The sequence below is a fragment of the Dendropsophus ebraccatus genome, chromosome 10 (assembly GCF_027789765.1).
Source record: "Dendropsophus ebraccatus isolate aDenEbr1 chromosome 10, aDenEbr1.pat, whole genome shotgun sequence".
Lineage (NCBI taxonomy): Eukaryota > Metazoa > Chordata > Amphibia > Anura > Hylidae > Dendropsophus > Dendropsophus ebraccatus.
In genome coordinates, this window is record NC_091463.1 from 78880307 (window position 1) to 78907676 (window position 27370).

The 27370-nt window shown below is 42.7% G+C and overlaps 1 protein-coding gene across 1 annotated transcript; it reads left to right on the forward strand.

The window, feature by feature from the left end:
- The first annotated feature begins 1183 nt into the window (after positions 1 to 1183).
- Positions 1184 to 23171, forward strand: LOC138802997 (protein phosphatase 1 regulatory subunit 14A-like). The gene is made up of 4 exons (XM_069986807.1): positions 1184 to 1812; positions 14490 to 14570; positions 17658 to 17690; positions 22388 to 23171. The coding sequence occupies exons 1-4, from the start codon at positions 1621 to 1623 to the stop codon at positions 22496 to 22498; spliced, it is 417 nt and encodes a 138-aa protein (XP_069842908.1). The 5' UTR covers positions 1184 to 1620; the 3' UTR covers positions 22499 to 23171.
- The last annotated feature ends 4199 nt before the right edge of the window (positions 23172 to 27370 follow it).

Consider the following 27370-nt stretch of genomic DNA (forward strand, 5'->3'; position numbering starts at 1 on the left):
AGCACGTTTGCAGCTTTGTTTAATTAAAGCATGCTATGAGTTTGGGCATTTCAGCGTTTTCCCCCCATAGACTTTTATAGGGGGTAAAAAAGTGTCAGAGAAAAACCCATTGGGGAGATTTATCGCACATGGTTTAAAGTGAAACTGGCTCAGTTGCCCCTAGCAACCAATCAGACTCCACCTTTCATTTTCCAAAGAGTTTGTGAGGAATGAAAGGTGGAATCTGATTGGTTGCTAGGGGCAACTGAGCCAGTTTCACTTTACACCATGTTTGATAAATCTCCCCCCCATGTCTATATGAATATTGGCATTTTCTGGGTTTTCCCCACCAATTATTCAATAACTAACCTGGAATCACATGATAAAGAATCGTATGACTTGCAATAAAAAAAAAAAATATATATATATATTATGGCACATAATATGCACTCTCCCATTACTCAGGGGTCCAGCTATTGGCTGCAGTGACTCGTACACAGCGGATGGCGTCATCTCTAGGGCACTGCCATGGGCACCAAAACAGGAACAACAGCTAATAAGTGTCCCATATTTCCCTCCCTGCCTCTGCCTTTTTACCAACAGGTTTTTATTTTTATTTTTTATCAAACCAGAAAAGTTCTTTAATTTTGTCGTCAAGTTCCATTACGTCTGCAGCCACTTCTTTGCCCCTGCTTTTTTTTGGATTAAAGCTGGCGGCCATACAAATCTATCATGGGAAATCAATTGTAATAACTCTTATAACTGTAATCCCAGATGCCGTGTTCTCATCTTAGCGTCAGTATTCGCTGGTTTTATCAGGATATATGGATAACATATTGGTCATTTATTTTTTACAGTGATTCATAGGATAAAAAAAATATGTTTTGTTTTTTTTTAAAGGGGCGGCACCTATTTCCTTTTGTTTTCCCTGCATTGTCCCATCTGTTTGGGAACATTCTAATTATTAGATGTATCTAATTGATATAAGTTGATTTGTACAAAAAAAAAAAAAAAGTAATAATGAGGAGTCAGCTAGATAGAGGGAATATGTATGGAGAACGCAGCGTGCTAGAGGTTTACATTGGAGCCTATGTTCATGGGAGGTCTGTGTCTCTCATTTGCACATGGGTGAATAGCTGAGAGGCTTGGAGGCACAATACTGTGAGTTTTTACAAGCGTCCCTCCCTCCCCCTCCTCTCTGGCTATAGGGGATGGTGCAGGATTGTGCTGTGTCAGTCCAGAGAGGTGCAGCTGGAAGGAGCACTACTACACTCATCATGCAGCTATAGGACCATGTGAAGCAGATTCATGTAATGGACCCCAAGATCAAAACCCCCCAGGACTGAGACTGCAGCCAAGGACACGCCGCCCCCTCCCAATAAGCCCATTGTATTATAAAGGATCCTTTCGTTGCCCACGTGGAGAGACCAGATCTGGGAAATACATAGGAAGAAAGAGAATTTTATCATTTTGGATGTATTAGAGGTCAATACTGATCTGATGATTGTCAGACGTGATCGGTGCAGATTATAGACCCCACCATTTGGAAACTAATCTGCTTTTGGATTGACTGGGTGACTTGGTTTTCATTGACCAGGAGTGACCACCAGCCCGGCCGCCCCCGGATCAGGACGTTCGACAATGGCTGCAAATAAGGTTGGAAAAAGACTGATAAATAAAAACCATTCCCCATCCCGGAGCAGGGATTCTGGACAAGCCATACAGAGGAGACAAGCCCGGGTGACAGTCAAGTATGACCGCAAGGAGCTGCAGAAGAGGCTGGATGTGGAGAAGTGGATCGACGAGAGCATTGAGCAGCTGTACCTGGGCAGGGTGAGATGGGGCAGCATATAGCGGGGGATCCAGGGATAGGGCGGAATTAGATGGGGGTTGCGGTTGGATCAGTTCATGAACAATATAGTTAGTAAGGTTAAAAAAGAAAATTAAAGTTGTGTAACTTTTCCATGTAATCTCATGTGACCGGCGCTGTTACAGTCATTTCCAGATATCTTCTATGGAACATGAGTAATGCTGCAACAACCAGGGGTGTAGGAGGGTGCAGGACCCTCTATAATGCCTGGGATAGAACATGGCGTATTATATGCAGTATACTGTACCTTATAGGAAAGTTACATATAGTTACATCAATATATTATTCTTTAAAGGGGTATCCTGCCCAAAAAAAAAACAAAACAAAAAACTAATTTTATTAAATATAATGTATATATTTTCTTATTTCACATTTTTACATTGAGTGAAAGCAGTAAAGTGTAACATTGCCCCTCTGCTGCCACCAATGGCTGTGTTGGAAACCGCAGGGCTGGCCAAGCCCAGGTCCCGGCAAAGTTACATATTGTCAGTGCTGGCGATACCTGTCAGTCACTGACACAAACAGGTTCCTCAAGTATAATGTCTAATGTAAGACTAATATGTATTAGAATTAGGTAGGCTCAGGATCTGTATGCAGCAGCTCTAGTGATTTGTAGCTGTACTGGGATGCAGGGCTTCAGCAGCCCTGCAGTTTCCAGCACAACCATTGGTGTCAGCAGAGGGGTTGTGTTGCCCTTTACTACTGCTACTTAATGTAAAAATGTAAATATAAATATATATGTTGAACACTGTTAAACCCCAGGTCAGATTTGCGGTGCTGTGTTGCTGGTCCTTAAAGGGTTATCCAAGATTAATCATTATTGCCTAACCACAAGATAGGGGATATTTAGCTGATCAGTGGGGTCCAACCATGAGAGAAGAATGGAGGTCAATTGTCACCCAAGTAAATGTCATAGTGAACATGAATGTCACTTAATTTATTGGGTCTTTCAAACACTGTCATGCTTGGCTATGATTAGAAGTCCTATAGAAAATGAATGGAGCAGGGGACGGCCATGGGCACTGGCACTACATAGCAGACCTTTATTCTCATGATCGGTGGGGGTCCTGTAGTTGGATAGGAGGTAGCTTCTAACTGTGGAATAAAACTAGAATGTGGCTATTCGTTAAAAGTGTAATTACATTCTGGCCATCCCCCTACCAACCCTTTGCCAAAAAGCTGATTGGTCATGCTGGATTTTTCTTGACAGCAGTGTCGGACTGGGGTATCTGGGGCCCATCAGGGGAAGTAATCATGGGGGCCACTAATGAAGAACCAGTGAGAAACGACATGTCAGTTAATGTTTGTGCAGGTTCTAAAGCTGGGGGCCCATCGGAGGATTCTCCAGTTCACCAGTGGGCCAGTCCACCACTGCTTGACAGTCATTGGATGATTTTGAATCCATATGATTAGTTCTGATTGCTTACATCCTTCTTTATATTATATATATATATATATATATATATATATATATATGCTCTGATTGCACAATGGCCAATTGTAATATAATCTTTATGGGCAGCTTTAAAGCTCTGATTTTCAATACTGCAAAGGGCATGGAAGAAATATATATATATAATTTTAGAGATACAAAGTTTCAGTAATTGCAGAACTCTATTGGCTGCTGCTAAAAGGTAAGGGCAGATTGATTGATCCCAATAACAGGATATTATGCAATTGTATCTTATGCAATTTGCTGGTGTAGTATACAGTGTAATAAACTGCAGAGCTGCAGGAAATACGTCTCTTAAATACCAGGCACACGTGGTGACGGGAAAGTGGCCGCTCTGCCCCATCAATCCTATCTGTCAGCTTACTTCCTATAAGAAAAAAATCAAGGGCCACCTAGGCTTTCATGCTAAGTTTTGTACCTAACCAATGGTTGTGGAACTGCAACTCTCATCATCCTTGTATAGCTCCAGCAAGTAACCCAATCTAGTGTACACATCTGTATCGGATCCTTATTGTCTTCAAGATCTCTGCTTGCAGTCTTTCAATGGGAACTATTCTTTTTACATATCAGTCCTGGTCATGTGATGGATTCCCATCCCAGTTCCTACTGGATGACAACAAGCAGAGTTCTTAGAAAGTAAGCCGGAACATTGTGTAACTTCTCTTTTCATCTTACAATGACTAACATTTATTTCCAGCTTTAGAACCTGCACAGACACTGACTGACATGTCGTTTCTCACTGGTTCATCATTGGTGGGCCCTCAGGATCATTTCCTCTGGTGGGCCCCTGATACCCCAGTCCGACACTGATCATATCAGATGAGGGTTAGGTCGCTCCATACACATAGGTGTCAGGACTGGCCTCCTTCCCCCCTACCCTCCTAGTTAGTCATCATGTCCTCCGCTGAGAAGTGTTCGGCTCCAGAACCTCCTGAGATCCTGCTGTGTGCTGACAGCCTCAGCAATTGTACAGACTACTGCGGGAGCTGACTGTTCTGTACCAGACGCAGGGGGTCCGGTCACAAGCTAAAAATAACATAGGATTCTTTTAAGCTCTTTCTTAATTTGCTTGGTCTGATCTTAAAGGTGACAGCTAGCGGTGACGGCCATCACTCTGTATATCCTGAACAGCACATAAATCTTTATTATAGACTCTGAACAGCTCATTATCTTACCATTACATGACTGACATGACTTGTAGAGTGGTGTCTTATAGGTCCTCGGCCTTAAACGTGTACCAGGATCCTCATCGACCATGTGCCATTTATAACACTGGTGTCGTCTTATGTGGCAGGGAGTCCTTCAAGCCCCATTGGACACCAGGGTCCCTTTGTGACTGATTTTTCTGTATTCCCTATAGTTACATCCTAGACCAGGGCATCGGAACCTTCAACCCTCCAACTGCTGCAAAACTGCAATTTATATCATGCCTGGACAGCCAATGCTTCACTTTGATGGGAATTGTAGTTTTGCAACAGTCGGATGGCCAAGGGCCATAGCGCAGCTAAGATGGTCCATGGTACAGCTCACAATAGCATCCCCACCCACTCCCCGGGCTAGTCCCCCCCCCCCCCAAAACTGGCATACAAATGCTCTATGCCTCGGCATTTGTTTCCCCGGCTTCCTGGCTTCATTGGGCTAGGTTAGTATATGTGTATAGGGGGGGGGGGGGGGGGGGGTGTCTGTGCGGGGTGATGTGCTGCCAGAGGCTGACCAGGGAGGGAGGGCTTACAGGGTTTATGGGGCCCCATGCAGTTTTTTGCTATGGGGCCCCATGAACCCTAGCGACGCCCCTGGCCAAAGGTTCCCCATCCCTGTCCTAGACTCTCTCCTACCACTGTCTTATCACATAAGGCCCTTTAACACTGGACAATAACAGGCACCAATCTTGCCGGCACGTTTATTGAGTCTTTGGCCGGGTCATCGATCATCCTTGGCTGCACATCTCCCGTTAATATTAGGCAATGTATGGCCAATAACAAACAACTTTAATTCGACCAGACAAGTTAGAGTTTTCTCCTTCGCTGGCCCTATTACATGGGCCAATTATTAGGAATATCTATTCCTATGAAGCCTAAAATCTTCCCAGGTAAAAGGTAGGTTTTTGAAGTTTTTAATCCTTTTGTGTGGCCAAAGGTAAAAGTAGAACCAGAAGAGTATGGTATGGGCTTTAACTTTTTTAACTTTAAGCAACTTATGAGCAAAGTCGAATAAACTAATATATTGTGTGAACCAGAAGGCTTAGGATAACGTGTGTTATATCTCAGACAGATAGATGCCTATGATACATAGGCTATAAAGAATTAGGAGATAGATGGGAGAGGTAATGTGCAGAATAAGACCACACAGGGATTGTTTGTATTCTGTAACCATGGAGACACATTGATTTGTATAGGAGTTGTATACAGTGGAACAATGAAAAGTAATTGCATGTCTTTTAAATGACATTAGTATGTAGCTGTTTATGCTGTGATAAAGCTGTGTTTATGGCTTCTTTCCATTAAAGCAAATGTACCACCTGAACATTGCTTTTGTGATTCCTACATGGATAGACCGGCGCGTTGGAATGCCGGTGCAGCAGGCCCTTTTTTTAACCGCAGCCCGGTTCCCACGTCTGGCGTTGGTCTATTACCGGGCACCGGTCAGGGGTGAAGCACTGGAGCCCCCAGTGTGATGAAACCCTCTCCCCTCAGTGACACGGCTCCATTAGAACCAATGGAGCTGCGTCACAAAGGGGAGGGCCGATTGTCACACTGGGGGCAGACGGGCCCACCTCCAGTGCTTCACCTCGATCGGTACTCGGTAACAGACCAGCGCCGTATACGTCGGAATCAGGCCGCAGTTTAAAAAAAAGACCGGCTTCCCCATGTCGGCGCCGGTCTATCCATGTAAAAAACTGGTGGTACACTCACTTTAAACTGCCTATAGGATAAAGTCAGTCAAACCTGACTACTTTGGTAGGTTCAGCCAACTCTCCATAGTATATGGAGGCCTCCCAACTCTCCGCTGAGTGACGATGTATGTGGACAGATTTATGCCCAACTCTATTGTTCTAGGAGGGACAAGCCGTTGCCAGAGCTGTCTGGATCCAGTTTACTCCTCCTCTCACTACAGAGGAAACATGATAATGTTGATCGATTATGTGTATGGGGGGTGAAAGATAAAAATCTATGGGAACCTATACTGTTCCACAAGAATATAACAAGCTATTACTACTTCCTACTTGCCATCAATTTCGAGGTAGATTGTGTAGATCCGGATTAGCCGTATGGATGCATTTTAATACCCTTTCAGCACATATAATTTCTTTTTCTTATATTTATGCCTTAGCACTGATCCCATCGTATAGCTGATCCTCCAGCTGTTACTTGAGAATCCAGAAGGATTACAGCAGAGTTCAGGTGTCAGCCGCCTAAGAGACATAGATTTTGAATAGATTTACAGCAGATGGGATTTTTTAAAAGGAATCTCTTGTCAAATATTGATCTTGTGCTGCGGGTGGAGGGGCAGGATGTTATTACCATATCAGTGACAGCGGGCAACAACAATCACTTTCTGGATTGATATCGCCTATAGATGTACATGACGAGTATATCTATTGTGAGGATGCTGAGCCCTGGAGCAAAATCTATGCCACGTGCCATTGTATGCAAAGGTTTCATAGTATATACGAGCTATCTATTAAGGTCTTTATTATATTCATGGTCTATACAACTGACAAGGGCCCCACCGATCAGTAAGAAGAAGGTGCCTATAGCTGCGGTGGAATAGACAAATCAATAAACTCCATAATACCACAGCAGCACAAAGTATTTCAGAATGTCTATACTGTATTCTTTAAGAAGAGTTAGCATGCCAAAACTACTAAATCACCGGGATCCTTTGAAGAATTCAGGTCCTATTCCTGTACTAGGTAGTAGGGGGTGGCATAGCATGTGCTGAATGCTGAGAAGTAGAGATGACCGAACAGCGCTAATTTTCAGGTTCGTTTGAGCTCGAACTATCGCCATTTGACTCCTGCTGCCTTCCGTTCCGTGGGGAGGGTGGAGATACCCCGAGTACGCCTGGAAAACAGGGATACAGCCTAGGTAATACCCTGCATATGAACAGTAGTGGGTTTGGTGTGGCAGTGGGACCCATATACATTATACCATTACCCATTACATATACACTACAGTACACAGACAACCTATAAATATGAACGGGTGCTGTGTAATAGTTCATATTTCTTATGATGGCACTGCAGGGAAAATGAACATTTGAACTCCGAAAAACAGAACAGGTAGGACTTTTAGTACTCTCCATATAAGCCTTTTAAGGCCCTTTAACATTATCTGATTATCAAGTGTTCGAATGAACACCCATTACCAACAATCGTTCTGTATATAAGAGCCAGTGATCGGCCAACAGTGGCTGATCACATCTTTTGTTCGGCCAATAAAATCATTGTCATTAGCCGCACATCGCCCAATGATGAGGTCAATGGCCGTATGAACGATCCCTTGATGTAAAGGCTGCGTTAGTGCTGATCATTGGGATCGGCACTCGTCATCTTAAGCCCATGGGCCCATGTAAAAAGCGTCTTACATACATCATTGTCAGCCACCTATGCTCTTTTCATACAGGTAAATGTGCGCCAACCAACAATGACCGCACAATCCCAGTCATCAGCTGAATGCTTGATCTTTTGTACAGGACAATGGGTGGCCTGCATGGTCAGTAATCACCCTGCATAAAGGGCCTGTTAAACTCTTTCTCTGCTTGGTTGTTGTGTGAACAATGGTGCCCGGAGCTGACATTGCTGTTTTGTCACCTAGGAATGCAGTCCACAGTGTGGGCGTCAATGGGTTTAGAGTCGTTGACTGATAACTATATCTTTTGTGGGATCTGAACCCATAGGACAGTCTCAATCTGTATACATGGCAACTGGCCAACGAGCCCCATTGCTTTTGCATAGTACAAGGAGAAAGTTGAATCATGTGCTCTGACTCACGTGGCGCTCTTCTACCCACTATTGTAAGAAGAAGCCACTCGTTGGGCTGGATGTCTCGGCTCTTCGATGACCGCTCATTGAGGAACACCCTCTAACAACTATAACACTACTGTCAACTCCACCTGCCAACAATATTGACCAGCATTGACCACTGCTCCCCAATAAAGGCTTTTTCTTGTCTTTGGTCATTTGTAGTCGTCCAGCTAAAATTGCTCGGAAGACGTTCCAAGCGTTAAAAACAGGAACTCAAAAATGTTGGAGCCAAAATTGACCATGTCATTCTTTATGGCTGATTTTTTGTGTGATATTTGCCTTCAATCCTTTCTACTTGTAGACCTGACACATTGCCCAAATGTAGGTATAGAGCTGATCCATCCCCTTTTCTATCTAACATATTCATGCATACACATTATATAAATAATTCATGCCGTCCCCAGCGCTGAACAGCTTCTCGGGGACATCTATCATTCATCTTCCCGTCAGCATGGCTGGACATTGTGTGTATGTGACATTAATCAGCGTCCCTGGGGGAGCACATCCCCCCTCTCGGAGTGTCACCACCATCCTCTGGGGGCAGCGTCTCATTATCTGCTAATTGGGCAGCTGGGTCCATCTTTGTTATCTATGGTGTGACAAGGTGACCCAGGCAGGGCCATTCTGTACTTAATCTATTTACCCTGCGTTTAACCCTTTACATCTAGCATACTATGCATTTTTTTTGCATATGTTTATTAGATTATATATCAAGATATGCACTGAGGCCAGCGGCAGTCGTGAGAATTTCTAAAGCTATAATTTACATGATGATGTTTGTAGAATGCAATTTGACGGAAAGGAAGCTGTAAGACCTTTTAATCATCTTTAAAAGCAATACTAAACCACCAACAGTGTCAGTAGTCTCAATGTAGGGATACTATTAAAGGCATACTCTGACATAAGGTATAAAAAAAAAAAAACATGGCAGAGATGCATACCAGATTAATTACCTGTCTGCCCCCATTGTGAAACTACAAAAAATGCATTTGTTTTTGAGGTCTTAGTTCTGTTATCCCTGGTTGAGCAATTGTTCAGTTCTACAATTCCCAGAATGCATCGCTTTTCCTCAGCTCTCCATCACAGACTTCCCACCCTGCCTACTCCCCTCCTAGAGCACTCCCGACATCTCATTTCACTACAGACCATTGCACATTAGTGTGGTTGCAGCACCTGCTTCATTTATTCCCATTATGCATTTTCTGTAGCATCATCGTAATTTATATCGTAATTGAGTGACTTCGAGTTTATCAATATCATGATATTCAATTTATTTCAATAAAATGTTCTAATACCCCTTTAACACTTTTACTTTTGCTATTCATGCCCTTAATCCTTAGATAAACGCTCTTATCTTCTGCATTGAAGTGTCAAAGAGGCGTGGCCTGGGGGGTCTGCAGTACATTGATGTGTCAGATAGGCCGTGCCTCTATAAAACTTCAATGAACACTTCAGTTCAGAATACAAGAACGATATTCCCAAGAGTAAAGACACGGACAGCAAAAGGGAAAGTAATACTGGTTTCTCGTATCAATTCCCCAGTGACACGGTTGGCGGTTTGACATTGCTTTTGCAGGTGAGATATGTTTGAAGGATATAATTCCAGCGGCCAGAAATTTGCATATTGCACTTTGGACTCCTGTGAACTGTCCTCTACATATTTGGGTATCTCGCTGAACTGGTTTGTACGGAAATGTCTCCATTATTGGTTGAATAGAAGATAAATTCCTCGCACTGGTTACGGCATACCATAGAGAACTGCTGGGAACTGAAACTTTGCAATGTGTTTAACCCTTTAACCCTGCTACTAGTTTTGGCCTTAATGAGACGCTGATTTCTTTCTCAGCTCTGCCTTATTCTTAGACAAATAAGAGCTTTTTTTTTTTTTTTTTTTTTGGTGGTGGTGGTGCTGGGGCATTTTTACGCTTTTATTATTATTATTTTACTTTTATTCTTTTATTTTTATTTTAGGTTTTTTGTGTGTGTGTTTTCTTTTTATATTGTTCAGCATTTAGTATAAATTGTGCGGGTCAATACATTTACAACTACAGTGGTTCCTTGGATTACAAGCATAATTCGTTCTGGGACAGTGCTTGTAATCCAAATCCACTCTTGAAGGAAAGCAAATTTTCCCATAAGAAATCATAGAAATGCAGACAATTGGTTCCACACCCCAACATAAATATTTATTATCCTGAATAACATGGAGAACAGATGAAACAAACATTCAGAAACAGCAGAATATGTGATATTATAAGTTACTGTACAGTAATGGAGAGGATGGGAAACACAAAGGCGGACAGAGACTCCAGGGAGCAGGAAGGAATGAGCAGGGCAGATGTGGGTACATATATGCAGTGCGCTCTGTCTGGGGAGAGAGGGGTTACAGCTATGGAGAGATTACCCCCACAGTCCTGTCCCCTGATGTAAACCCCAGCCTGAAGTAGATCTGCCATGATTTGGAAGGTGAGGGAGACTTCGTGGGTCAGAGTACAGTGCTGTAGACCCCGCTATGCAGACCATGCCCCTCCCCCACTCGCGCTCCCACCCAGTACAGGGAGCTCTTAAACCAAAGCAATGCTCTTAAACCAAGTCACAATTTTGAAAAACTGTGAGCTCTTAAACCAAAATGCTCTTAAACCAAGTTACTCTTATAATAAGAGTATAATAAAAACACAGAAAATTCCATATTCTAAGAGCTCTAACTTTGTTATTATTCAGTCCACGCGGCGGTGTGTGGAGTCTTGTTTTTTGCAGAACATCTTTTTTATTGGTGCTATTTTGAGATACCGATAACTTATTATCACTTTTTATTTGGAAGGCAGGATGAAAGATTTTTTTATGGCGTTCAACACACAGACTAAATAACCTGATAATGTTTTATTGGAGGCCATTATAAGTACAGCATTTTTTTATATATTAACCTTTGACATTTAGAAAAAAGCTTTTCGCTTCAAAAGAGTTTCACAAACATACTAAAATTTGTTAGATAAACCTTAGAGAGTGGTGACAAGGTAATGTAGTGCTCTCACTGCTGTTACTAAGCCCATGAGTCCATGGTGGTGCACAGCTATTTTTCTTTCCCTACATTTTGGGGGAGAGACCAGAGCTGAGCTGTTTTCTAACAGTACACATAGACTTTCTTTCCCTTATCTGGCCAATCCCATCACATACTCCTCTCTGCTTTACCTTGACGTAGTATTGGAAAAAGTGCACCAGCACTGTGTTGAGCTGATGATTTACACAGGCCAGTGCTAGATGGCATATGGAGAGAGAAGGAGTTACTCATGCACTGTGTTTGAACTGTGTTTGCAAGGTGCGATATGAAGAGAACAGAAAAAATCTGCAGGATCAGAGCAAGGAAACAGTTATACAAGGCAGAGAACTGCTACTGTTGTTGCTTCTGCAGGTGAGAAGCTAAAGGCAGAAGGGAGGAGAACGTTACACTGCAGCATTGTAGACATACATCAGTAGATATACTGGTATTTATGCAAAAGAAAGCTAACCTTAGTTTTAAGGGTGGTCAAAGATAAGAAAGAAGCCTTGATTTACCTTTGAGGGACAGTGTGGATCACCTTCAGCAGGATGACAGACTCAGATAGCAGGCACAAAGGCCAGGCTTTCTCAGGCTCTGTTTCTCTCTTCTGCACATAGTAAACAGGCCCCCACTTTCTTATCTAGCTGTTGTATTTCCCCTGATAACAGGCAGTAAACAGCGAGGCAGTGAGTTCCATAGCCTCGCTGCTCTTACAGTAAAGAATCCTGGTCAGTGGGAATTATAACAGGAAAATATCATATATGTAAACTTAGCAAACTAGCATGTGATATTTCCTCATACTGGCAAATGACACACGATACACATTGGATCACATGACACAACATACTGTTCTATGTCATAGAATGTCCTTCATGACACATTCGTAAAACAGCATTTTTTTTTTTTTTACAAATTATATGCTGTAGCACAAACTTTTTTCATGTATACGATATAATGATATTTAGGGGGAGATTTATCAAACAGGGTGTAAAGTGAAACTGGCTCAGTTGCCCCTAGCAACCAATCAGATTCCACTTTTCATTCCTCACAGACTCTTTGGAAAATGAAAGGTGGAATCTGATTGGTTGCTAGGGGCAACTGAGCCAGTTTCACTTTACACCCTGTTTGATAAATCTTTAGTTTTTTATACTAAATCCATCATTTTCCGTTGAACATAATATAGTCAGTATTCTCTGTGTAATGATTTGTCGCTCATTTTGCCGAATTTACTAATTTTGCATTACAAATAAAGACCAATGGCTCATGTACTAAATCCAGTCTGGGAAAGGTCTGTTAGTCCTAGTGTCTGCTAGGCTTCACTGGTTTATTGATCCGTGCAGTGACTGATATATGACGTGTCTGTAATTGTATTCCTTTATAGAGGGTGTTCATTGTTAATGGTATTTTATGGTCAACTTTACACCAGTCATTGTGTTGTGCACAGATGTGGCAGGGTCAGGACTGCATCAAACTTCCATTACAAAATAGTCTGCGTCCAAGTGTATTATCTACTGAAAGCAGATGACTTTACTAGTAGACTGCTCCCTAGAGCCACATTCAATGGGGGGAATTTATCATTTGCAGCCCGAGAGCAAAAATAGCACAATACCTACAAAAATTGGTATATATATATATATATATATATATATATATATATATATATTGGTAACATATATATAGAGATTGTTATTCCTCACCCCATTTCCTGTGGGGTTTAGGGTTTAAAATCTAATTTCTCCATCTCATCCACATTAAAGCGACTCCACAAGTGTACCCACAATCTGACACCCGGCCCCCCCCCGAAAACCACTTGTACCTTCAGATAGCTGCTTTTAATCCAAGATCTGCCTGGGGTCCGTTCAGCAGATGATGCAGTTATTGTCTTAAAAAGCAACTTTTAAACTTGCAGCCCCGTGCCCAACGGCCGGGGCTTGTAGTATCTGTGCCCTAACTTTGCACCACCCCTCCGTCCCTCCTCCCCACCCTCTTCATCATTAGGAATGCCACTGAAACATTTTCTCCTGTCTAAACATTGCACAGGTGCCTTAACGATCCAGCCCATGTGCCGTACTGACACAGGTGGGGAATAGGAGACAGTCTGCCTGGAACATTCCTAATGATGAGGAGGGCGGGGAGGAGGGACGGAGAGGTTGTGCCAGCCTAATGCATACACAATGTAAGCTACGTCCGTTGGGCACGGGGCTGCAAGTTTCAAAGTTGTTTTTTTAGGACAATAACTGCATCACCTGCTGAACGGACCCCAGGACAGATCTTGGATTAAAATGTACAAGCGGTTTGGTGGGGGGGGGGTCAGATTGTGGGTACAGAGTCGCTTTAAGACCAATTTCATTAAAAGTCATTGACCTATCAGTAGGTATTTGGAATGTGATGGGGGAATATGGGGGCAAACCCACATGAACCACATGAACATTATGAGAACTACAAGTCCCAAACATACTGTATATTTCTTTGGTTGAATTCAAACCCTGTCCCCTAGAGCTGCAGGACAACAGAGCTACCCACTGAGGCATCTTGGTGCCCAAATTTCCCCTGTTTTCGTGGGTTGTGATGTTGGGGGGTCCTGATATAGCAGCTGTACGTATAATGTATGATGTAGTTATAAGATGAACCTACGGTCTGACCGTATGGTACCATGGACTGTGTAGTTTCTGCCAAGAGAGCTGCTCATGCTTTGGCTTACTTAACATGACTGGCTTCTTCTGCTTTATGGTAACAGTTCCACTTAAAATGATTACTCATTTCAATAGTGCAGATTAAATAATTTGCGGCCTTTGTTTCCCATGATAAGTTCCTATTGCTGTATTAAGAGAGCCGCTTCTCGATGCCTCCTGGGTAATCCTTTAATTTTCCACTCAGTCTCCCCCACTGGGCTTCTGTCTTCTTCCAGCAGCAGAGTCATTCTGTAATTATCGAATAATAACCCTATTAGCGGTCTTAGTGGCCCCTTTGAGACCCACCAGCCATCCTGGAGACACACAGTATGGACACCTCCCATTTCCTCTATAGCTTCCTCCAGTCACATGCGATCACAATGAGAACCTGGCTAGAAGCCATAACTGAGCTATTAACCCTTTCCTCAACATTTCTGGCTTTTGTCTTGTAGGAAATGGACATGCCCGATGAGGTGAATATTGACGACCTTCTGGACCTAGATACAGAGGAGCAGAGAAGAAGCAGCCTGCAGGTAGGGAGAACTTAGTAATACATAATTCAATCAATGCATATACATGAATTGTATACAATGATCACCATGGGGGCCCACTTCTTCCTAGTCATCTTCTAATGGCCATTTGGTCATCTTATACATTGGAGAAATGTTAAAAAGATGGCTAACCATCTATCTGCATTTGCTCAGGTTTCTCCATAATTCCCATAAAAAGGGCTAAGTGTATGCACGACCATCTCTCCTATATATGGCTGCTATAGGTGGTCAGGTTGGTCAGGTGGTCACTTGAGAATGAAAGTTGACCTCAGGGAGATCAACCAAAACACTGGAGAGACACTATCACGTTTCTTAACATCAATTAGCTAGCCCGACGTTCCTCCAGGAAGGAACAACTAAGCCAAGAGGGATCTCCAGTGAAGGAGACCACTTTCCAACAAGCCACAATCAAAAATTGACAGGACTTGTGAAATACTTCAGCAAGGTATCCATTCACAGACAGCTGTTTCGGGGTATCAGTGTGGAGTAGGATTCTGGCTAGTGGGAGCAAAGCCTAGTAAGTGCATTCTAGAGAATGATGGTTGACCTCAGGGAAATCAACCAAAACAATGCAGAGACACCATCATGTATTTCTCAGTCAGTGAATCTAGGAATATAGGAGGTCAACCATCATTCCTTTGAATGCACTTAGTAGGCTTTGTTCCCACTAACCAGAATCCTGCTCCACACTGATGAGGGGCAAATACTCTGAAACAGCTGTCAGTGGATGGATACCTTGCTGAGGTATTTCGAAAGTCCTGACATTTTTTGATTGTGGCTTGTTGGAAGGTGGTTTCCTTGAGTGGAGATCAACCTTGGCTCGGTTTTTTCTTCCTAGAGGAAGGTCTGGCTAGCTCACTGATGTTGAGAAACATGTGATGGTGTCTCCATAGTATTTTTGCATATTTCATACTTGGCAAGAGGCCCCCACTAATCTTATCATTAGCTTCTCACCTATAGAGGAAAAAAAGATTCTTGGAGGTGTCTCCAAGAACAATACCAAGGGTTAATACATTTTTCTAGCACCAACATATTCCACAGTACGGTACAGAGATAGTTATTACTCACATTGGTCTTCATCCTCATCAGGGCTTACACAGTAAATTCAATAGAACCTATTAGTTTGTTGTTGGAGTTTTGGAGGAAACCAAGTAGGGGGTGAAACTCGCACAAACAATAAGAAACTCTATGCAGCTTTGGTTGTATTTGGACCCAGGGCCCCAGGACTCAGCAATGCAAACGACTAGGCAGCATAGAAAAAACCTTGTTGGCTTGCAGCTTGGCTTCATTAAAGCACCAGGTTTTATACATTATTAATTAAAACTATATACACAATGGAAATGAAGCCTCAGTGTTTGGAGCCAAAGGGAGTTCCTGCTTATCCATTATTCTGTATAATAATAAAATAACAAGTGGCCACAAATCAGATTGGGCCTCAAGATAAAGAGCTGAGGGGTGACGCATCATTGCCATTATGTATATGGTTTTAATCAATGGGGAATAAAACTGGATGTTCTAATTGATTAGTGCCGGAGCACTTTACTACAATGTAATGCAGTAAAACGAAATTGCCATAAAGTGTTTCCTTTTTATGACCTGGAGAGTACAGGATTGGTATTCCAGCCTGAGTAGATTGCCTTACAATACCTATATTATAGTGACATACAGATTACAGATAACGCAGAACATTGTATTGTAGTGCTCAAATATTACCACCATACAATGCCATAATATATTAGTGCCTATAAAATAGTTTCATACCATAAACCACAGGGTACACAACCTGAGGCCCTCTAGCTGTTGCAAAACTACAATTCCCATCATGCCTGGACATCCAAAGGGAGTAGGTGGGGATGCTAGTGGAAACTGTACCATCGAGGCAGACCACTGCATGGGCCCCATAGCAGCTGCTTTGTCTGCCTCCATCATAGCTGCTCCAGTGCCTTTGGCTATCCAACTGGTGCAAAACTACAATTCCCATAAAGCCTGGAAAGCCAAAGCTAAGCTTTGGCTGTCCAGGCATGATGGGATTTGTAGTTTTGCAACAGCTGGATGGTGCCAGGTTATGCACCGATGCAGCAAACACATAGCACTGATTGAACATGGCAATTTCAGTCGGATCGGCAGACCATCTAATATATATGGGGCCCCCTAGCCTCTTACCCCATTGGGAGTTTGTCGAGAGAGAAAGACGTGCCCCCTCCCTGTTATCCCACTGTTAAATGGATAATGGCGCCATTCACAGGCAGAGAATAAGGCTGTGCTACAGTTCCTTCTCGAGCAGTTAGGTGCCCCTGGGCAAAGTCAAACTGTGGAAGGGGCGCAGCACTAAATCAGTACTATAGCATTCTCATTTTCAGGATCTAAGGGAGTGGAAGCGTTATAGGTGCAACCCTAGTGATTCAGGATAGCTATATATACTCCACTCTAATGCTGCCCCTGAGATCCTTGGGGGAGTCACAGCCAACTACCCAGTCTGCCATTGCCTAAAACCGTCCCTTTTAGGAACTGGAATACAGACACTTAGAGAAATATTTCTCCTTGTTTTTCTGTTAGTTGGAATTTCCTTTCCATTGAAGCCATCAATTATCCATTTTCTTGTGTACTGTATATTATCTCATGGATGTGGGGAACCAGACTTTTATGGGGTTTTCCAGTTGCGAACTCTCGGCCACTTCAAACTTCTGGGAGAGGAAGATTAACTTTCCGCTGATAAATGTAATCTGTGCCTGTCAGTGCCGAGACTTCCAGTGAAATGGTCTCATCTTTGATGTGGTGTAGAATGAATGCTTTCCCACACAGAGCAGATATGTAGGAGGGGGGGTATGGGACATGATTGGGGGGGGTATATAAAGACAGGGTTTGACTGGGCCTTGCGCCTTCACACCACCAGCTTCTGTTCCCCTATGTATAAATCACATGACGTTATGAGCAGTCAATGCTTTGAGGGTTTCTTTTTACAAATAGCTCAAGGTTGAATTTAACATCATGGGATTTTATACAGAAAACCCTTATTACATTGTGCAGAAATCTGACTGATGGCTGTTTGTGTTCTGTGCTTCTTCTTAGGTCATCCTCGCTTCTTGTACTAACAACACAGAGGTATGTATTGCATTACATTGTTCTTGAATGTATTGTATTTTGATATGCCGCCTTTTGTGGTTTTTATTGTCTCTATAAGGTTCTGTTTACTTCTGCAGGCAAAAAAAATTTTTTCCAGACAAAACAACAGACACTCTATCGGATCACAGAGTCTATTAACATGATAAATGGTATACTTGTATTGCTCCAGTCATCTCCAGTGTAAGCCAACCCTTTGCACTTTAAGGGCTATTTTATGTTTCAACTACAAAGAACCACAGAATGGCATTTTTTCAAGGGAACCTGTCACCAAGAAAATGCTATCTAATCTATCACCATCATGTTATAGAGCAGAAATAACAGGGCAGGTCTATATATATCTTTGTGGGAAAAGATTTAGTAGAACATGTAACATGTTGATTGAAATTCCAGCTCATTCCGTGTTAAGGAGTCCAGTGGGCGGTGTCACTCAATGGACTGGACTCTTTAGCAGTTATACGAAATCTTTTCCCATAAATATATATATATATATCAATCTGCTCAGCTTCTTCTGCTCTATAACATGATACTGATTGCTTAGGTAGCATTTTCATAGTGATGGGTTCCCTGTAAAGGCAATGAACATCTCCAGTATACAGTCTTCTAGTCCCCTAATGTTAAAATCTCCATCTTGTGTGGAGAGGCAAACTTGTATTACCTAGTAAGACAGATGGCATAGGGGATGTACAGTAGCCAACCCCTTTATTATAACCCACTACAATCAATTCAAGACCCCCCCCCCACACACACACACACACACATACACACACACACACACACATACACACACACACACACACACATACACACACAATAAAGGAAGTTATGTTCTCAAAGTTTCTCCTTGGAAGATTTCTTCCTTCTATCAATCCCTTTGAAGTACAAGGGGAACATTACCTAAATTCTGCTAACTCAACCATGTATGCCTAAGGGCTATACAGATTAACATTTCCCCATACATTATAGGGGTTTTCTGGTTTAAAAATACTTGTCCCCTATCCACAGGACAAGTATTTTTTAAATCGACATGGGATTGATATGGGACATTCAGCACAGAAGCTTTCATTTATTTTATTTTATTAATTTAATTTTAAGCAGAGCAGAACCACATGGAAGTTGTTACTGTCTCCCAAAGAAGTCAATAAAAAATTGTCTGGTTTTTGTGTCAAAACCAAGAGGTTAATGGTCATGTGAACATGCCCTTAGTGTTGACGCTTCTTCTTAGGTGTAGGCGTGGGTTATGGGAACCATGGTGTGCATGTTTACATACGGGCAGCATAGTCGTGCTTTGTTCAGACTGAGTTTATGCTCAGATTACCAGCTTGTCAGATTCCTCCGTGATGGTTTAACATTTGCCTGTGAAATGCGTCTGTGTTGTGTTATGTGTCTAGGCCCTTTCCTCCGCCTGGCACTGATAAATTGACTCCTTGTATCCTGAGTGTAAACCTTTTCCTGTTAAGGGTGTGCTAGTACAAGCAGAACATCACAACCTGACCCTGTCAGCAGAATTTGGGCCTCCAAAGGAAATCATGGTGAAGACCCAGTATTCCTGTTATACATTTACAGAGCGGACATTATGTGTATTGTTTGACGTGATGCTACCTAAAATATCATAGGAAATTGTGCTATCAGTGATTTCCTAGTAAAATGTTCTTGTTTTAGTCAGACCTCCACCTATGTATGATGCTGGAATCTTCATTGTGCCAGAGAGGACATTACAACCCCTCAGGCCTTAGGCCCAAGAGCAATTGCTACCAACCTTCTTTAGTGTTGGACCCCAATAGCAGACCAAAACCAACACTATCTGCCTATACACATTTAACCCCACAGCAGCTAAGGGAATGGTAGCGTATATATAATATTTCACACATTATACAACAGCCGTGACACTAAAACCCCACTGCCTAATATTATGTAGGCCATCTTGTGCTTTGACCCATTGAGGCCTGGACTCCACAAGACCTGTGAAGGTGTCCTGTAGTATCTGACAGATCCATATGTCCTGAGGCAGGGTTTCTATAGATCAGACTTTTTCCAGCAAATCCCATAGATAATCGATCAGATTGAGGCAACACTCTGAACTCTGTCATGTTCCTCATTCCTGAAGAATGTTTGCAGTGTGACCAGAGGTCACTGCCATTAGGGGGGCCCACTAGGACTTGGTCTGTGCAATGTTTGTGCAGGTGGGACGTGTCACAGTAACCTCCACATGAATCCAAGGACTCAAGGTTTCCCAGCAGAGCATTGCCCAGAGCATCACACTACCATAGCCATATGTTTTCTTCCCCTAATGCATGCTGGCGCCATCTGTTCTCTAGGTAGGCCATACACATGCACCCAGCCATCCACAGGATATCTATCAAAGGAATAATTGCAATAATAATAATGTTTATTAATTTATACAGTACCAACATATTCTGCAGGCTACCGGGGGTACATAGACAATCAAACATTACAGAACTACATACTCATTACTGAAACAAAAGGGATGAGGACCCTGCTAGCAGAAGATTATAGTATATGAAGCAATTGATCTGACTAGGCCTCCTTCTTCCACGGTCCAGTTCTGTTCACCTGCGTATTGTAGGTCTCCACAGCAGTGGACAGGACACTATGGGTAATCTGTTACACATCCCATACTGACATCACTTTATTTTAGCCAGAATTAAAGGGGTAGTGCGGCGCTAAAAAATTATTCACAGAATAACACACATTACAAAGTTATACAAGTTTGTAATGTATGTTATGTCTGTGAATCGCCCCCTTCCCAATGTCCCACCACCCCTACCCGTGTACTCGGAAGTGTTGGTGCATTATACATTACCTGATCCGTGTCGCGCATGTCCTCCATCTTGTGCCAAATGTCATATTCAGCCGGCCGAATCGCTGCCGCCGTCGTCCCCCCTCCGCCGTGTCATAACTGTGCTCAGCCGTGATTGATTATTAGATGTTAGGGTTCACTGGAAACTATTCCACATCTGACATTTTTTAAGAAACCGTTTGCATTTTTGTGAGATGGTCTTATAGGTTATCCGTTTCTTTTACATAGTGATGCTCCATGTTTTTCTAAGGATTATCATGCTTACTTTGTTTGCATTGAGGAAGTTGGTTAATATATGACTGTGTGGATTTTTTGTCGCTCCAGAGATATGGGACAAAAACATTATATGCAAACTGCAATGACCATTAAAGGGTTTATCCAGCGCTACAAAAACATGGCCACTTTTCCCCCTCTCTTGTCTCCAGTTCAGGTGTGGTTTGCAATTAAGCTCCATCTACTTCAATGGAACTGAGATTAACCTGTTAAGGACGAAGCCAATTTTCGTTTTTGCGTTTTCGTTTTTTCCTCTTTGTGTTTAAAAGGCCATAGCACTTGCATTTTTCCACCTAGAGACCCACATGAGCCCTTATTTTTTGCGCCACTAATTGTACTTTGCAATGACAGGCTGAATTTTTGCATAAAGTGTACTGCGAAACCAGAAAAAAATTCAATGTGTGGGGAAATTGAACAAAAAAATGCATTTCTTTTATTTGTGGGGTATTTGTTTTTACGCCATTTGCCCTGGGGTAAAACTGACTTGTTATGCATGTTCCTCAAGTCGTTACGATTACAACGATATATAACATGTATAACTTTTCTTTTATCTGATGGCCTGTAAAAAATTCAAACCATTGTTAACAAATATATGTTCCTTAAAATCTCTCTATTCCCATGCTTATAACGCTTTTATCCTTTGGTCTATGGGGCTGTGTCAGGTGTCATTTTTTGCGCCATGATGTGTTCTTTCTATCGGTACCTTGATTGCACATATATGACTTTTTGATCACTTTTTATTACATTTTTTCTGGATTTGATGCGACCAAAAATGCGAAATTTTGCACTTTGGGATTTTTTTGCGCTTACGCCATTTACCGTGCGAGATCAGGAATGTGATTAATTAATAGTTCGGGCGATTACGCACACGGCGATAACAAACATGTTTATTTATTTATTTACTTTTATTTAAAACATGGGAAAGGGGGGTGATTCAGACTTTTATTAGGGGAGGGGGCTTTTTACTAATATTAACACTTTTTTTTTTTTACACTTATACTAGAAGCCCCCCTGGGGGACTTATAGTATATACACACTGATCTCTCATTGAGATCTTTGCTGTATAGTTATACAGCAAAGATCAATGAGACCGGCACTCGTTTGCTGTCGGCTGCTGCAGCCGAAAACAAATGAGTGCCGAGGCGGGATCAGCGCCATCTTGTAGCGGTCCCCGGCCGGCACCAGACATGGAGATCGTTCCTCCGGGACAACGTCACTCCGCCACTAGACACCAGTGAAGAGCTGCAGAAGGTAATCGGATGCAGCTGTCAACTTTGACAGATGCATCTGATTACCTGATTAGCGGGCATGGCGATCGGACCGTGCCCGCTAATAGCCGCGGTCCTGGGCTACACGCGGCACCCGGGATCACAGCGGGTCCCGCGCGGCCCCGCTCTGAACACCTCTTGCGGACGCATGACGTACGGGTACGTCATGCTTCCTTAAGAGGTTAAAACCCCACCCAATCTGGAGACAAGAGAGGGGGGAAAGTGTCCATGTTTTTGTAGCCCCTTTAATCCTTTCCTCTATACAATGGTTTGCTATAGCCTCTATACTTTTCTTGACCCTTGTCCTTGTTTTTCAGGCATTTATTCAAGAACTGCTGTTCAAGTTAAAGGGACTGCAGAAACAGACTCTTCTAAGGAAGAACGGTCTGGAGATCAGCAATGAGGAGCAGATTTTGGAACATGCGTGATCATCAGATATTGTTCTTATTGTGAGGGGAAGAGGATAGCAAGCACAAGAAAAGTTGGAAGGATGGATGAAAAGACAAAATAAGCATGAAAGTGACGGTCGGATGGCATCTGGTGTGTCACACGTCCTTGCACCTCATTATTCCAAACATGCACCATGCCACAGGTCTCATAGCCGAGATACAGTATAATGGCGTCATGTCACCTTCTTCTACATTATCCATTCTGCTAGAAAGCACAATATGCCTGAAATCTACAACAGTATTGCTCCTTAAGGACCACCATCCTGAGCCTGGAGGGAAAAAGCTTGTATATGTAAAGCTTAATTATTTCATGTCTTTATAGACCATGCAAATGCTTAGTAAGGTCACCACTTGGTGATTTAACATCTCATAGATATTAAAGGGGTTTTCCACCGTAAAGTTAAAAAAAATGAAATGCTCTCAAACCTAGCTGGTCTTACCCACCTAATCGCCCTGAATATTTTGCGTCATCTCCTGTCATTCTAGCTGCTGTCGTTCCTGAGTTACAAGTTTTTTCTTAAAGCCGGTCTATATCCAAGATGGCGCTCACTGGGAAACAACATTTCCCAGCATGCGTTGCACCTCAGAGCCAACTGCCAAGAATACGTCTCATCTTTTGGTATCTGTCCATCACTGGCTCTGCTTCTGCTTTAGGCTGGGTTCACACTATGTATATTTGAGGCTGTATTTGTGAGGCTGTATAGCAACCAAAACCAGGAGTGGATTGAAAACACAGAAAGGCTTTGTTCACATAATGTTGTAATTGAGTGGATGGCCATCATTTAATGGCAAATATTTGCTGTTATTTTAAAACAACGGCTGTGGTATTGAAATAATGGCCGTTATTTACTGTTATATGGCGGCCATCCACTCAATTTCAACATTGTGTGAACAGATCCTTTCTGTGTTTTCAATCCACTCCTGGTTTTGGTTGCTATGAGGACCTGACATGAGGACCAAATACAGCCTCAAATATACATAGTGTGAACCCAGCCTAACACTGTAAACAAAATATCTATCTATCTATCTATCTATCTAGGATGAAATAACTATGTCTTCTTTCCCTTATACTTCTCAGGAAGCTGTCCCTGTTCTGTTGTTTCCCTGCCCCTTGGTCAGGTGCTCACTGATTAGTGTGATGTCAGTGGTGGGCAGGGTTACAGATGAGGTATTACAGCTTGCCTGACAACAGAAGAGACAGAGATCACATGACCTCTATCTCAGAAGGGAGGGGTGAGGACAGAGGAATGGAGACAGAGTGGACCAGGAAGTGAGGATTTTCAGCAGCTTCAGGGTGTGAGTCAGGATGTGCTGCAGACAAATGGACCAATTCATGTAATGGAAACCTATTACAAACAAGCTTAAATTATGGATGGGGATTAAACAGGGTTAAATCTTTCTTAAGTGGAGTTCCTCTTTAACAGAGGGGAAAAAAGTTGCATTCCATTCTTTGTACATAGCTCCTGGCCCATGGTAATCTTATCTATCTTGGTCAATCACTAGAGATGAGCGAAACGGGTTCGGGTTCGAGTCCAGCCGAACCCGAACGATCGGCATTTGATTAGCGGTGGCTGCTGAAGTTGGATAAAGCCCTAAGGCTATGTGGAAAACATGAATATAGTCATTGGCTGTACCCATGTTTTCCAGACAACCTTAGAGCTTTATCCAAGTTCAGCAGCCCCAGCTAATCAAATGCCGATCGTTCGGGTTCGGATGGACTCGAACCCGAACCCGGTTCACTCATCTCTATCAATCACCTAGGAGGGACGCATAGAGCATGTCATTCCTGATATCCAACCAAATATTTAATTTGGGGGACTGTTTAAAGGGGTAAGTTATAATGCCAAGTGTCACTGTCACTTAAACAAAACGTGATCAGTCGGGGTCTGGATGCTTAGACCACCCCCAATCGCTAGATTGAGCTGGAAGGAAGAGCTAGTTAAGAGTCTCTTCCCCCATCTTGCTGTTTGTGCACAAAGAAAGCTCCCTGCTTGTTTAAGCTCCCAGGTCCTGACCGATCAAGATTTTTTATTTATTACTGACTTTTTAATATTAAAGAAGTTAACCAGGATTAGAAAAAAAAACAAAACTACTTTCTTGCAAAAAAACAGCACCACCCCTATGCTCAGGTTGTGTGTGGTATTACAATTAAGCTCCATTCATTTCAACGGAACTGAGCTTATAAACCGCACCCAAACTGAGGACAAGAGTGGAACTAGAAGAACATGGACATGTTTTTCTAAGCTTGCATAATCCCTTTAAGAGACCATTCTAGTGCATATACATGGTTAATACAATGGTTAATAGACTGCTGCAATAAGCAAATCAAAGATCGGTTTGTAGGCCACCGTACACATGGGCCCAATAGTGAGCCTATGTACTGGCATAAAAAAAAAAAGTGTCCAAATAATAACTGGTCAAGCAGAGACCAGCACAGTACAGTTGTATTCAGTCAGATATATAGGGGTATACAGATATGTTTTATACATGTGTCAGGGCTTTCCCAGCACATGCGATAAACATGCAATGTGGATCAATGTAAACATAGTAAACCATAACTTTTTAACCACACCAAAGGAGGAGCCTTCAGGTATACAGCTAAGCTTCAGGTAACACTTGTGCTTCCTTTAACAGCTTTTTTAGTGTTTTCTAGACATTTGGTGAATGTTTGATACTTTGTATTTATCCCTGTTTTTTTTTTAAAAACTATTTGAACAGTGTTTGCAGTGATTCCATTTTATACACTATGAGAGAGGCCTATAGGCCGATAAATTGCACTAGCAATCCCGACAGCTACCAATAACCAGAGATCATCGGCTAAATGCAGTGTGTCTAGAATCTGGGGGCTGGAAAACACTCTCTTTTTTCCAGAACGAACCCTAACGCTAAGGGCCCTATTCCACCTGACGATTATCGTTTGCATAATCGTTAACGATCTCAAACGACCGCTATTGCGAAAGACCTGAAAACGTTCACTCATTTCCATGGAACGATAATCGTTACTCATGATCGTATTTGCGATCGTTTTTCTTCGCTATTTATTAGCCATTGCATTCGTATCTATTGCGAATGACCGAACGATGTCTTATTCAATGCGAACGATTTGCGAACGAGCAACGATAAAAATAGGTCCAGGTCTTATAAAGCGCTCAACGATTTCTCGTTCGGCCTGTTAATCGTTAACTGCATTTCAACCGAACGATTATCGTTTAGATTCGAACGATTTAACGATAATCTGAACGAAAATCGTTCGGTGGAATAGGGCCCTAAGCTGCAGGGATCCTCATGGATCCCCTGTAATCTGTTTGGGAACCTGGCGGCAAATACAGTAATAGCTGTGTGCTTGAACACAACTCGTTCTGGGAGGCTGTTCCAGAATCGAGCTGTGTGTTTTCATAGGGAACAATATAAATGTTTTTATTTGTTTTTTACACTCCCAGTCCACAGAGCTTAAAGATTTAAAGTGATTGTACCATCGGTTCCCGCGCATGGCGCCAGTCTATTCCCGAAGACCGTCCCACCCCGGAGTACTGGGGGCAGACCTGCCGACCACCAGTGTGACTAAACCCCCTCCCCTTGATTCTAATGGAGCTGCTTCAAAGAGGGGAGGGGAGATCGCCACACTGCTCCGGGGTGGGCCGGTGCTCAGGGATAGACCATCATTGTGTGCAGTAATCGGGTGGCGGTTCAAAAAAAGGACTGTGCCACCGACATCCGCACACTGGTGCCAACCTGTTAATGTAGAAAACCCTTTAAGTGGTGATACAATAACATCACCACTTAGCTCCTCTGGACTTGCAGTCAGTAGAGGTGCATCGGGCACAACTCCTTACTGTAAAAGAGTGGGGAATCCCTTCATAATGATGGGAATCCCCATCCTAAACAGGGTTTTGCTACTGATATACATCCCACTTAAACCTTTCTTGTTGGGCCCAACGCACTGTGCTCTCAAACCCAGAGAGGAAGGGATTAAGTGGGATGCACAGCTGGGCATTCCTGGGTGCCCTCCGTGGAAGGTGACAGGGGGACCTGGAGCTCTGTGCACATGGATGTCCTCCCTCCTCAGGCGGCTGGCACGTTCGGCTGCATAGGAAACACACTGGCCACCTGGGTAGGGAGGATGTCCCTGTTAAAAGAGCTTCGGGTCACCGGTAACCTTTCTCAGAGGAACTGCTGGTAGGGAGCCCAAGAAAAGCCCCTCTATGGCTACCACCCACTCGTTTAGAGCGGAGATTCTCGTCATTATGACAGGAATCCCCGCTGCTGTAAACCTTATTCAATTTTTTTTACAGTGCCACAATGAAATAAATTAAGTATTATACGGTTCCCATTAAAATCAATGGGCTTTCCAATTAATAAATGGACACTTTAGGTCCTCCAGTGTGAGGGACACTCTTTGTAGCCATTCTCCACTCTGATAAGTAGATGAATGTCTTGCATGGAGAATCTTCTTATATTAACTCTGGTTTTCTCCCCCCTTACTGTCTATCAGTGTTCCTCATATTTTAGGATGACATTTCGTAAACAGATCATAGGTCCCAGTAAATGTAAACTTTCCAGTATCCAGGGTTTTCTCTGATCCTTGTTTTCACTTTTTCACTTGTACAGCCGGCTAGTTAACTTGTGTGACATTGGAGCTTCCACAAGCCTATTTATACACATTTGTTACCTTTTTTAATATAAGCATTAACATAGATGCCGTGATCTTACTTTAATGTTAATAAAATGTTTTACTTTCCGTTTGTGGTTTACTTTCACGGAAATCTTAAAAAATGTGTTCAAGTGTTTAACACTATATAGGATAACCAGGAGGGATGAGGCAAATATGCCTAAAAAAGGTGTATACTGTCC

Coding starts and splice junctions, on each gene's coding strand:
- LOC138802997 (XM_069986807.1), top strand. CDS start 1,621: ATGGCTGCAAATAAGGTTGGAAAAAGACTGATAAATAAAAACCATTCC. Junction 1,813..14,489: donor AGCAGCTGTACCTGGGCAGG/GTGAGATGGGGC, acceptor TTTGTCTTGTAG/GAAATGGACATGCCCGATGA. Junction 17,691..22,387: donor CTTGTACTAACAACACAGAG/GTATGTATTGCA, acceptor CTTGTTTTTCAG/GCATTTATTCAAGAACTGCT.